General features: G+C 25.2%; 1 protein-coding gene across 1 annotated transcript; it reads left to right on the top strand.

Annotated features, from left to right (window-relative positions):
* Positions 1 to 7834: 7834 nt before the first annotated feature.
* Positions 7835 to 14418, top strand: LOC126898987 (uncharacterized). Its single transcript, XM_050673435.1, has 3 exons — positions 7835 to 8026; positions 13484 to 13652; positions 13934 to 14418. Exons 2-3 carry the CDS (start codon positions 13499 to 13501, stop codon positions 14284 to 14286), a joined length of 507 nt encoding a protein of 168 aa, XP_050529392.1. The 5' UTR covers positions 7835 to 8026; positions 13484 to 13498; the 3' UTR covers positions 14287 to 14418.
* Positions 14419 to 15064: the final 646 nt, after the last annotated feature.

Below are 15064 nucleotides of genomic sequence, written 5' to 3'. Positions count from 1 at the left end.
CGACAGAATCTTTCCTGTGATCAAGTTTAAGTTTTTTTTTTTATTTTATCCCTTAATATTTTGTGGTCTTATAGTTTATCCCATAGCATAATAATTGTGTATGCCATTCTACCAATTTAATTTTTGTGTTCACTTCAAAATTGTCAATACGTTACGAAAACTAATAATATTTTTTTTAAAAATCTTCTGACCATTTTCATATTCATCTTAATTTAATATACTGTTAGGATGAAAAATTTAATAGCCAAATAGTAACAACTATTTTAAGGTAAAAATGTTTAGCTGCCTATGAAGGTTAATATGATCTCATTGTCAAATGAAATTATCTACATTGTAATTTAACGTTATTATTTTTATGTAACCTATTCGTAACTTCAAATTCTGAAGTACATCAGCAATCTCTAGTGATCTTTAAACTTTATCTAGAATATATCTTATACATTTAAGTTAATTTTTATATAATGTTTAATAAAACACTATTTTGTTACATTTTTAAAGACTATTTTTATGCTAGGACCAATATAATTTTTTGTTGTAAAAGTTTGAATTTTTCATTTTCAAGTTTAACATTACTAATTGCCATAAAAGCATTAAATACATATGTTCAAATTATCCTCGTTTTATATTTTATATACACTAAAAACTCTTTTAAATCGTATTTGAGGGAAACAATAATATATTATACTTTCATTTATTTTGGCAAACAAAACTCAAATGGAAAAAATCATCATTTGTTAATAAAATATAAATTTATTGTGAAATAATTTAAATTACTGTTTAATGATTTTTTAACAGTGATACCTCTACGTATTTTAGACTAACCTTATTGAGTATGTCCGTAACATTATACATTGATTTAAGAACATTACAAATTAAATGTGTTATTTAACAGTTGACACTAATTATAGCAAAACTATTGGATAGGAAAATTTTCATTATTTTTATATTGTTTAATTTTTTTTCTCGATATTTTTAGAACGTCTACTTTAAAAAATTGTTGAGTTAATTTCCTAACTATTTGTTGGAGCTAACATTTTAACTTATATTATATCTATAAGTAATAAAAACTGATAGGTTCAGTGCAACATCCGTATATGCCCATTTTTAAAAATTGTCTAAGAAATGCAATTTACTGAATATTTTTTAGCTTCCTTGTAAAGCTGATTTACATTAATAGATTTTTATTAATTGCAATAATATGTTTTTTTCTACATCAAATATAACCACAAATAATCTAAATATAAATTCCATTTGTATACTTTACTACACAAAAATATAATATTTAAACGAAAGTAACAAAAAAATATTTGTTAAAAGTTGGGTTTATCTAGTTATTACACTAAGCCCTTCAGTAGTATTTTATTCATATTAAATTATAAGTTACACAGAAAGTTCAAAAATTAAAGAAACAGGTCAATTGTTATAATAAACCATGAGAAACAATAGAAACCCGTTCCTTACTTACTAACACCCTACATATCTGTTTAAATTTAACAGCTTTCAGTAATAAGTCCATGTTGACACTATTTCTTATTCTCGCGATATTTTTGACAGGGTTTTATGATAAATAATACAATTTTAGGTAACAATTTTCTGTGAAAACCCGACTTTAAAATGTCTTATCATATGATTTGTTTTATTTAACAATTTTTTTTTTTTGTATAAATAAATAGCTAATCTACTTTATACAGGACGACTCGTCTGTTTTTCCCTGAAGCCATATTTGGTTAATTCAAACTTGTTTTAAAAAAAAATATAAATGATAAGCATAGCAATTTTGTCATTTTAGAAATAAAATACGCAAAATATATAACTTAGTTTAATAGAAATTTACTTTCACATTCAACATCTTCATAAAAAAAGAATCAACTTTAATGGAATATTAGAAAACCTGATTTGTAAATAACGGTTCATGTGATGCAATGAAATGTAATTAAAAGATCAATTACTATAAATTACATTGTGCTTTAATTTTTCAAAAAAGTATATGAAAGATAATATCATACTTAAAAATGTTTTGCTTATTTGTCGGTAGTAACTAACTATCACTTTAAAGACGTCTAGAAATTGATACTTAGTAGCATAATTTAAACAACTGTTTATAAAAATTTACTAAATAATTTGTGATTTAAATACTATCTTGTATATTAAGACAAATAAATTTTAATATAAAATAAGTACTTCTTCATTGGTTATAATCTAAAAACATTAAATTATGTTTTTTATAAATATCTATAATCTATCTATTAAATAATTATAGATGTTTATTGTCTTATTTGAAAACATTGTCTTTGCATTAATTAGTTAAAAAATAAAAAACTTCATTCAAAGATTATCTAATCTTATGAAATTAACAAGTGGTCGCTAATACAAAAATCGTAATTTAATTATTTGTTTGAAAACTTACATAATATAACACTATTATAACATAGAAATACCCTACAAACAAAATGTATTAATTATACGAGTTCAATGCATCTTAATGTCAAAATCTTAATACGACTTTCACTTGGAACTTTAATATTTTTTATATTTTTTTGTGAAAAAACTTGAAACAATACTAAGATGTTCTTTGACATTTTTTAAAATTTATACAGGTTATTAATGAAAACAAAACTAGGTCATACATTTCGATTATTGTACTACATGACTTAAATATTTTTCATTATATATATTTATAAATAAGTATTATCTTTTAGATAAACTTTCTAAATGAATTAGAAATATAATGGAATAACGTGGAATTCAATAAAAAACTTATTTAGTTCAATAATAATTTTTATAAAATATCACAGTAAATACAGGGTGGCCCACCACTCACTGACAACTTAAATAACTTTTGATCCAGTTAATATTTTTAGCTGATTTTTTTTTTTAAATAATAGTTATACGTTAGGTCTATAGCTATATCTCAATAATTAATTTTTTTACATTTTATTAAAAATATTAATTATTTTTAAATTTTAAATAAAATGTAAAAAAAAAATCTAAGATAGCTATTTTGTAGAGTAGAATTTAAGAAAAATTTTAGTAAAAAAATATCTTATTAATATTCAGTAGTAAATATTCTGTAGCGTTTTGAAGTTTGTGAAAATTTGAATTTTCATGTACTATTTTACGGTATTAAACATTGAAATACGTATTGAGAAAAGGACAGAAGAAAACGCTATCTTTTCATGATTACTGTGTATACATATGATGATAGTGTGTATACATTACAAACTTGGCATAAATACCATGATAAGAAATTAGATAAGGCAATTATTACTTATCACTCTCATTCAAAAGTATATTGAAAAGATAGCGTTTTCTTCTGTCCTTTTCTCAATACGTATTTCAATGTTTAATACCGTAAAATAGTACATGAAAATTCAAATATTCACAAACTTCAAAACGCTACAGAATATTTACTATTGAATATTAATAAGATATTTTTTTACTAAAATTTTTCTTAAATTCTACTCTACAAAATAGCTATCTTAGATTTTGTTTTTACTTTTTATTTAAAATTTAAAAATAATTAAGATTTTTAATAAAATGTAAAAAAATTAATTATTGAGATATAGCTATAGACCTAACGTATAACTATTATTTAAAAAAAAAATCAGCTAAAAATATTAACTGGATCAAAAGTTATTTAAGTTGTCAGTGAGTGGTGGGCCACCATGTATTTGATTATTGCAAAAAAATGTCACTCAACGAATGTTATCAAAAAAATCATAATTTTTATACCCAACAAAATTTATATAATATAAATAATAAATTGACAAATTTTTTAAGCACTAGTCGAAAAAAACTTTGAATTAGACACTGGAGTTTTTTAAATTGATATATAAAATTCAAATAAAATATTATAATTAAAATATATAATTAATTTTCAATCATTTATTGTTACAATTATTTCAAAGATGATCTGTCTGTACTGGACGAACGCAGGAAAACGTAATTATAAAAATTTATATTTTTAAATATTATGATATTCGTTATATTTATGCTGGTGGAGATTTTATGTTGCTATTTTAAAAAATTAAAGTTGTAATAACTTTTTAATGTAATACTCATAAGAGTAAATAAATCATAAATGAAAAAAATACTTGATGACTAACAAATTGATAAATACACGGTACTAAAAAGAACCAAAAAAGATTTTTTCAAAACTATTTTTATTTTTCAAATACATGATCAGTTGTGTACTACAGAATCACTCTGTATATCTTATTAATTTATCAGTATCCTCAAAAAAATCCTAAATATGCCACTACTAAATTTTTTTTATTACACTACCTTAATTTAACAACATTTATGATAACCAGTTTCTATGACAATAATTTTTTAGTTCTTCAATTTAAAAATTTTTAGAAAAAATGGAATAATAAAATTCGTTAAATTCATTAATTTAACCTCATTTTTACATAAAAGTATTTAACACTTCCTTGTAAATCTGTTACATTATATTTATTTTTTATTCCATAAGTATTGTTAATAGATTGCTCCTCTTTGTGCTTTAAATTTTATTTTCTAAAATTTTTTAATCTAGAGGTTTAGAAAAAATATTTTAAGATATAAAAACATAAGTTCATATACAGAATGAACTGTATCTCTTTTGCAAATCTTATAACTTGTAATTCAATAATCATTTCGGGGTAAAATTTATTTTTTTAATTTTTGCATTGTTAGGTTACGTTAAGTCATATTTTTTAGTTAATGTGTAGCTGTGAAGCTATTGGTCTTACAGTATTAAGTTTTTTTTTTATATTCATGTACAAAATAACTTTTGTCATATTGGATCAATTTACTCAACACTACGTCAAAAGATCAAAAAACATATTTAGTTAAATTTATCAGCGTAATAATTTTACAAATTTCCCTTAGTCCCAGTAATATGAGAAATGTCTAAAAATTAAAATTATCATAAAACAATCTAATGTTGATATTTATAGTTTACACTTTACACCGGACCAACTTTTTGAAAACTGGAAGGATTATTGCGAAATTTTTATTGATTATACTTCAATTATTTGCCTTGCTAAAAACATACATTTTTGAATATCTATTAACTCTCATAATCGGGGGCTTAAAAATATCAATGTTTTTTTTTTCAAAACTTCTGACTATATAAATTAAAGCTAACACAATATACTTTAAGATGATAAAATTAAAACTATCCGAAGACTTCTTTTATATGAATGAGTTATCAGCCACTAAAGCCAGAAAATCATGAAAATTTCGGTAAAATTGGCTGATTTTGAAAAGATTTGAATAATAACAGAACATGTTTTTTATTCCATACAACTTTATGTGGACTGCCTTAAACTTGATATAATTTAAAATAATTAAAATATAATTTTAGGTAGATGTATTAAATATTTTTAAATTTGTTTCAAATACGTATCGAAGCGTTTTACGATAGTAATTTAAATTAATGTCAATTATCAATCAATAATTAATTAAAAAATGTTTTTTCAAAATTGAAAAATAGCTATTTTAAACGCTTTTCCCATACAAATAATTAACAGATTGTTATAAATTTTAGGACAAATACTCATTGAGTAACAATTATTTTAATATATAGAGTGGGTATGTAACGCTGGTGGTGTATGCATTATAAATGTACACCAATACAAGATGTACAACAAATTTTCGTGATCACTAATTTATTAAACACCCCATATGGTATTATATATAATTTTTATATTAATATATGACTGTTTTATTTATTATATAGCAGCCATTCAATTTCTTTTGTTACATAATATTAAGTAAAAAAATAATTAAGAATTAATGTGTCTATCACCCACATGTAAGTTAGGTTATATTTTTAGTTTATATTAAATATTAGTATAATATTAATGTGTTTTTCCCCGAAATATTATTTGAGTTACACCTAAAGATAAATGTCGAATATTACAAATGTAACTAAACCAAATATAAAATTTATTAGTTAAAGCCTTATTGTACTTTGTTTTGAAAATAAGTCTCAAAAAAATTAGTCATATTTAATAGTAGAATACCAAACTAGTATTAATGCATATTTTTCTTATTAATTCCCTTTAAAATTTCTGTAATAATTGAAATGAAACGGATGATTTTTTTTAATTATTGGGCAATATTTGTATTTTTGTTAAATTAAATAAAAAAATAATTGCATTATTATAATTTTAATAATAATTTCAAGTAATTAAACTATATGTGCTAATAAACAACGTGTACGCAAAGCAAAATGGAAAATGTCAAGCTAGTTGATTGTCATAATTACATTAGAAATTGTATTTTATCTTTTAAGTATAATGATTATACATAGACACATACTTGAATACCGGATTATTTGAAATTTCTTTTTCTATATAAATTGTGCTATGATTGAATTTCTAAGAACGTTAAAAAATTGGACAAGTAAAATATTTATTTTTATTTTATTTTAATGTCATATACGTTCAATATGAAGACTATATTCCAGACATTGTAAATCGATTATGTTACTGAATTTTTTCAAATAACATACTAAAATCAAATAATACTACTTTGATAATAGATTTGATAAAAGTAAATAATTACTGTATTATACCTACAGGTTTTACTTGCTGTTTAATTAATTATACAGAAGATACTAACAACTATTGTAATATAAATTACTTAAATAGAATAAAGTCAAAATTGATCAGATCATAACATTTTTAATGCTTTCATATTTCAAATTATTTAAGTTTAAAATTTTTATATAATTTGACGTGTACTTTTTATATGAATTTGAAAACATACAATAAGAATTTGTTATTGTTTTAATAAACAAACATCATGTCTGGTAAATAAAAATTAATAATTATTTAAAAGTAATTTAAGAAATAAATAATAAGAAATTTAATTTTTTTAAATAACTTATATTATATGTAAAAATAGATATACAGCATAAATAATTCTATTTTTATAAATTTAGACAAAAAAGTAATTATCATGTATTTGTTGAAGACGTTAACTTTTATCTAAGAAATAATTTTTATGAAAGAAAAAGTTTTATCAATGTCATCAAAAAAAGTAAAAGTTATTTAAAGAATGAAGTTGTAAAAAGACACTATTTTTCAACAACTACATACTTGTAATACTATTAGAAATCGAATTTGGTTATGTGATCCGGATTTGATTAACTAAGTTACTATATTTTAAATATTACCAAGTCTTGAGGGTTATCATTATTATAAATGTACTTAATCACTTAACTGTCAAAATTGTTATGCTCGATTGAATCTGTAGGATACTTACCTGATCATTACCGGATAGTTAAAAATTAACTGAGATATACAGTATAACAAGGTTTTTGTAAGTTTTAACTAAACACATTTTTTATTTGATAGTTTAAGCTTATCCAAATTATAGACCGGTCAGTCAAATTAAATTCTGAATTATCTTGTTTTAAAACCTAAAAACGAAAATGATCTCAACTCGTTCCTGCGTTTAAACATTTAAAACTGTTCTAGAAACATTTTTGCTTGTTCGTAATACTAATCATTTTTTTTTTTTTTTTAGAAAGCAATTTCCTGTTTTACAAAGTTACAAAAGTACTTGACCTTTACCTAAGTGCCAATAGCAACCAGCCTCCGTAGATTCTAATGAATGGCATAGATCCGAACACGTGGCCAATAATTTTCGGATGTCGCGTAAATAAGCACGTGTACATGATATTAAAAAATGAAAAAAGAACATAGGAAACATCCACTACAAACCGGTAGGACCGCATGGTCGTCTGCAACCGGTGTTGGCTTTCCACGCTCGCTTTCGCACACAGCAGCCGCCCCAAATTTGGATGGTGGGAATCAATTAAATACTACTCGCACACTCGTCTAGTGTATCATTCGATCGACGTTCTTGTCACAGAAATCATTACAGTAAATTGCAAAAATCAGTATAAAAGAGAATACGTACAGTTTCGGTGTTTGTCGTTCTCACGTACCGCGAATAGTTGTGTACGGTCTTTCATTATTCATTGGTTTGAGTATCAGTTCGTATTAGTGTACACCGTTGGAGTTAACAGGTAATGCCATGTGTTCATTTTAATATAATTTTATACATCAATGAATTGAAGTGTAAAAATAAATTCAAATTTAAACCTAAGTATACAATTTGACTCGAAACATTTTTAGATAATAATGAAATTTTAAACTCTTACATTATCATTAACAAAAATTAAACTGGTAAAAAAAATACTATTGATAATTACTACTTTATAATCATTTTACTAAATAGCCTATCGTTATTTGTTATTGCTTATTACATTTTTGTTTTAACTTAGATAATAACCACTATAATGATATAAATTTTTCTTAATGAAAGTGATAAATTGTAAGTTTTATCAAATATTTTTTGATCTGCCTTCATTATGAAATGATATCATCTGAGAAATACAATGAAACTGTGAAGATCAACATTGTCGTCATAACGTTGCAATAAAAAGAAAATTATTAGTGCTCGATTCCATATTTAATTGGTTTCGCTAGTTTAATTTGACGGAACTCTTTCCATCTAACAAATAGCTATTAAAAACACTAAAATAAAAAAACACCAACCAAGAAAATAAACAACGCGTTATATAAACCAAGATATTTTTGTATTTAAAAACTTATTATTCAAAAATATTTCTTGCGTTTTGTCGATTGAATTATAAAAATATAATAATTCTTGAAGCCTCTCTATTTCAGTTTTAGAATGCGCAGGTTTCCGAAAACCAGAAAAAAAGTTAAGGTTTTTTCTACTAAATACCATCTTATCTTCGCATTGAAACTAATATTAAATGCCTTCCAAACAACTGTCATACACAAATCCATATAATATATATGCTATTTTCGATAGAATTGTATGACATGCCATGAAATCGATTCGAAAATTAGAATAGGTACAAGGTAATGGTGCCATGTTTTGACACCTACAGGTAATCAGTTTTAACACCAAATAACTTTGTATATTTGCTTCTATTATGCATTTGCTGTAGCAATTAAGTCGATTGTTCTATAATTTTATAGTTATTTTCTGATTTTATTTAAATTTTTATTATGAAACAACTTATAATTGACAATTCCATTTTTCCCGATTAGATTAGTTAATAAATCTCTAAATGATGAATTTAAATAATCAAAGCCATTTCATACCGGGAAACGATTTTGTTTTCTCATTCAAGTATTTAATTAAAATATTCTTTATAAGGACTAAGAACATAATAATCTAGTTGAATTGTGGTTGTTGAGAATATAAATTTAAAACTTCAATTTTAGTTGACAAATCTGTGTTAGCTCTAGATTAAATTTTAACTTTTATTTTTGTAACTCGAGTAATTCACTTACGGTCACCTTTATGAACATCCATTTATTTGTTGACGCGATATTTTTTACTGCCAGAATTTTCTAACTTACAGTGTTCTTGGTCATGTTCTGTGTCTAACAATCATAATCTGTTTGGAATAACAGTTAAAGCGAGCGTTTGGATGTATTGCGTAAAAAGTAAATTGGCTGTTAAAACTTTTGTATAACCAAGACAACAACTAGAATGTAGGAGTTAAAAAGATTGCGGAAAATGATAAATCTACTGAAATTAATTGTCTATTTTCAAAATTTTTGTATGATATATTCTGTAGCAGTTTCTGCTAAATAACTACCCCAAAAAGTATATCATTCGGACATTTTTAATAAATATATATCGAGAAATTTTTTAAATTATATAAATAGTATTTGAAAATATCCATACCATAACCAGCATAGTGAAATGTTTACAGTACCTTTATTTTATTTTATTTTAAACAAATTTTACATTTTTAAGTATTTCTTTTCCATTTGTTCAACTACATTTTACTGATATTCTACATTACTTATGCGTCTATTACTCACAGTCATCGATTTATTTTTTTTTTTTTCATGCACACAGTCGAGGTATAATTTTTGATTAACAATATTAACATAGTTAAGTTGAACGATATGTCATTAATGCTTTTACGAAATACCAAAATTTATTTGGTAAAATTTACAACTCAATGCATATTTTACACATACCATCTCATTAATTATTCGATAAAAAGATTTATTCAGTGCTTGTAATAATATTTTATGGGAACAGATTAATCAAATTACAGTTGGATTCGTATTAGTCGTAACATTTCGGTATGGTTACATTATGCCTATGAAATATGGATTCGTGATAAATGACATTAAAGATAGTATTAAATAACTTTGTGTAAGGATGAATTCAATAATTATATGGACTTTTTAGCTTTTTAAACTATTTTTCTGGATTTTAAAACTGATATAATTTTTTTTTTTAACGCTTATCTAAATGAAATTTTATTAGAATATAATAGAGACAATAAACTTTCATTTAGTATGCTTTTTGCGGAAATCCGAAGAGAAACCTGGGTACACGAGAGGCTAAAAAAAACTACTTATACGGGTAAAAATGTTCAAATCAATTTTTGAAAATGTTCCGGAAACTCTGACAATTTTAAATCTATACCAAATTAAAGATTTTGATATGTTTTACAATATTAAAATAAAAAATTTAGACTTCCATTGTGAAAAATCGGCCTTCAATGTAAAAATTACGTTATTTTCAACCAAGTATAGAATTTATAAAGCCCTTCTTCATATTTGAATGAAATTTTAAATTATAAAATCACAAATACATAAATTGTGAGATTTAACAAATTTGATCGTATTTTTTTTTATAACAGTGATGTTATTCACTATCAGATATTATCTATACTTGTCCTAATTACATCATGCTGAGTAATTTTTCTAACAGAACTTTTCAATCTTTAGTACAAATACTGTATAATTTAGCGTTGACATTTAGCCATTATATGTTTTATTTCTTCTCATATTATATCAATGCGTGATAATTTTAATTTTCTAACCCGGATCACTAACTGCAATGACTTTCTCAAATTAAGTATTCTTGACATGTACAATGCATATATGATACATAATGTAAGGTCTATATTAGATTTATGTATACGATATCTACACATATATCCACAGTGTTGCCGCAATGACACAATTACAATAGTTATAATGTAAGTATGGGTGACGAATTTTTTAAATTCAAATCAAAATTTATTGTTTTGTTTTTTTTTATCATATCTAATGAAAGGAAATCATTGGAGCGGTAGAAATATATGACTAGGTTTTTTTCTGAACATTTTCGCGTTATATATATTTGGTCGCATTGTTTTTTTTTTGTTGTAATAAATATTTAATTTTTATTCACAACGTGGAAAATCATTTAAAGTTCAAATGATATGATAGACAAACGTGGTAAAGACTCGTTCGTCATACTTCTTAAATTGGTCGGGATGATAGAAAATGAAATAAAAATATTCAAAAAAGTTAATTTAAAAGTGATAATTTTATTTTAGTATAGTATATGTGTGATGCCTGAGAAAAATGTAATTAAACTGAAATTAGATGAGTTGTAATTGTTATGTTGTTATTAATTAAGGAATTAAATCTAAATGAAACTTTCAAGCACAATGATGAAAATCTAAAGCAAGTAGAAATCACTCGATCAATCACAAACGTCGACTATGTTAATAAATCATTTTTTTAGGCATTAATCTTTCACTTCCATTTAACAGTAACCTGTCAATTTCAAATAAATTTATACACAACGGTTGTGTGCTGTGTTATATTTGCTCGTGAATTATTATCGCGGTAAGGGTAGGGCACTTTAAATACGTTCCACACACTTGGTCAAGTCGCATCATTAGTAAACAATAGTGTCAACGCCGAAAGTTTCCCTGCGTTTAGCACTGTTGGTATTTTGGCGGTTCCGTTTCCGGACGAGACGCGACTGGAATGGCGTTGAACGGTTTCTTCACACAGTATACCTGTACATTAACACACGTCGTACTTCGCGTCGATTACTATGATGAACACAATTAAAACAATAGTCGGTATAAAGTAATGTGCGAAAGGGCGGCCGTATAATTTACAATGAGAATACGATGTGTGCATGTTGTTAAAGCGGCTCTTCTAATGTTTGTGTTGGTCGATCATAGTGATATTATTACTGTTATTAAGCGTTTCGTGCCATTTGCGTTGCATTAATGATTATACGCGCAAAACAGTGTAAAGAGCTCCTGTTTTCAATATCGGACATCGCGAGGACAATTTTTTTTCGTTATGCTCACGGCATTCATTTTTGTTAGTGTTGTTGCCCATTATAGAAATTTATGGGCATTGAATATATTTCTTCATACGTATTAGCATAATTCTCCTCGTTATTGTTCAACACAACTATCCACAACGTCGGCGTCACACGTACTCCTTATGTTCTTCTATAAAAGAAATGTGTAATTTTACTAATAATAGTTCACATGTGTTGTGTTAACCATTATTCTATGCAAATCATTGAATATGCCAATGGAACTCGGAGATGATAATTAAATTCGCACGGTGAATAATCTAATAGCCTATCCTAAATAAATGTATGGGCCAAGTGTGACCTGTAAATCCTATGTACCTATTTTAAAAATAAACAACGCTATAACAGTGATCGACATATCATCCCTAGATCGCCTGAGGGCTCTCCCAAAAGACACCACCAGTACAGCATTCCAAAGGCAATCATTGTTCGTTTTGCATACATATTGCATTTTAGTATCTGCGCACAATTCGTAATAACTATTGGTTTTTATAAAATGATGTGTTTTTTATTTCATCCAAATCTCGCGCGTAGGAGGTTCAAGATCGAAAATTTTAACATTGCCGCTTTATAAAATAAAAACTAAATAAGTTCTTTAAAATTCTCGTTTAAAAGTTTTTAAATGTTTTTTGACTTATAAAAATGAAATTTCAATAGAATAGTTTTCCTATTATGTATAGGTTCAAGTAACTTCTCTATACTTTTATATTGTGAATGAAAATACTTTTTAGTTGTCGACATTATTTGATAGGACGGAAAAAGTTGTGTCTTATTAATATATGATCACTAAATATACTTATTGACATTAGATTTATAAACAATTGTGAATTAGTTCTATGAAAGTTACTGCATACCACGTTACCATGTTCAGAATACGAAATTCCGGATCTATACAATGAAAAAAGTTATAATAATTATTTGATACAAGTTTGTTTGCAATTTAAGAATCAAGTTTTCTAAATCTTACATTAAAAAAAAAAAAAAATGAAATAAAACTAGTCTAACAATAATATTTATTAACTCGTTCTAATGTAATATTGTTTTATATATACAATGTATACACAATATAGAACTTGGAGTACAATGAAATTATCTGGATTAGGAATACATACTGTTTTGTAATATTAGATTTTATAGTTAAATACAAAAACGATTTTCAATTGATAATGTTAGTATGTTAAACAGAATATTTTATGACTTGAACCATAATTAATTTAACGTAAAATGAATTCAATAGATGTAGTTTAAATATTAATTTTTCACAAAAATATTTAATTAATATTAACATTTTTATATATTTTTTCAGATAAATCTTAGAAAAATGAATAAAATTATCTTAGCATTTTTGGTTGCTGTAGTGGTATGCAGTGCATTAGCTGAACGTCAAAGTCGATTCGCTTCTGAAGATGTCTCTGATGCCAATCCACTATCTGTACCACAAAATATCCAAGACTCCGATTATGATGTTGTTTCAGGTACAAATGTGCTTTCATTATCATATAAAATACATGGGCGCATCTAGCGCGCAATTAAATGGTTTATGATAAATGGATCATTTTGTACATATTAATATAATCATATATGAATAGTACAATTAAAAATATTATCATCATAAACAATTAACTTTCATTCAACCTCCAATTTTATTTGAAAATATTATTCTTATATTAATTATTTTTACATGTTTCTTTTTGACACGCATTTTTTTTGATAAATTATCTTTTATAAAATATATTAAACACTCCTTTTATTAAAGGTAGGGGCAAGAAAAACAAAGGCGGTGAAGGTGGTGGAAAAAATAAAATGGAAATGATGCACTTTGGTTTAAGCTATTTCAAAATGGTCGTTAACCATATAATGGGAATGATTGGTCACATGCTTGCATTCAAAGCTGTTGCATTAACTTTCATTGGCGTGGTCATTCAAATCATTCAGTTTATCATGTTCTTAAAAAATAACAAACACAATAGTACACAATATAAAGTTGTCGAGAGCCCATGGAAAGCAAACCCAGCTGAAGTTCACATTCCTTCGTATGGACCTTCTGGATCTTATGGACCTCCTGGGTCAGCCGGTGGTAGTTCACACTCAGCGTATCGGCGTAGATAGTTGACAATTTAGTCTTTATAAAAATTTAGTCAGAAAATTTAAAGATTGTCTTCATCTGACTCAAGGAGCCATTATATTATTTATATATTTATTTAAAAATTAAATTATTAAATTATAACATTTCCTATCTAATCTTTTATATTGTATTTATTGTATAAATTGTTTTTTATTATTAAAGAACTGTTTGCTAGAACATATTTTTAATATAACATAGTTATTTAATGCCTAGTTAGTTATGTATCTTATTATTATAAATATCACACAGTTTATACGATAAATGGCAATAAATACACTAAAACGTGTATTGATAAAATAGAGAAATAGCATATTTCAAGTTCCGANACACTAAAACGTGTATTGATAAAATAGAGAAATAGCATATTTCAAGTTCCGAAGTGCCTCGACATCAAATATATATATATATTATTAAAGAAACGAGACAAAAAAATTAAGCACTCTTACACTGTTTTTTGAATGCTACTAAAAAAATATAAATTTTACAACTATGATATTTAATATTTTACTATAATTTTAAATTTATAGTAAAACATTACAATATAGTATCATGTATTATCAATAAGTATTCTTATTAATTGCTTATAAAAAAAACTACTTATGTTGAAGAAAAATGGTATATTAAATTTGAACATAAAAAACAAAAGACGTTATCAGCCATTCATTTTCCTAGTCAAGGGGAAATTACAATTTTTTTGCTTGGAAAGAGAAGTGAAAATGTCCTCACGTACATCCCTCCTTATAACGAAATCGTAATTATGCC

This window comes from Daktulosphaira vitifoliae, unplaced genomic scaffold (assembly GCF_025091365.1).
Source record: "Daktulosphaira vitifoliae isolate Bord-2020 unplaced genomic scaffold, ASM2509136v1 Scaffold_2, whole genome shotgun sequence".
Classification (NCBI taxonomy): domain Eukaryota; kingdom Metazoa; phylum Arthropoda; class Insecta; order Hemiptera; family Phylloxeridae; genus Daktulosphaira; species Daktulosphaira vitifoliae.
This window is presented reverse-complemented; position numbering and strand designations above follow the sequence as displayed.

Bases quoted from the DNA above. Each gene is read 5' to 3' on its own strand.
- LOC126898987 (XM_050673435.1), top strand. From the start codon at position 13,499: ATGAATAAAATTATCTTAGCATTTTTGGTTGCTGTAGTGGTATGCAGT. The intron at 13,653-13,933 runs GTACAAATGTGC...CTTTTATTAAAG, and splicing joins CGATTATGATGTTGTTTCAG to GTAGGGGCAAGAAAAACAAA.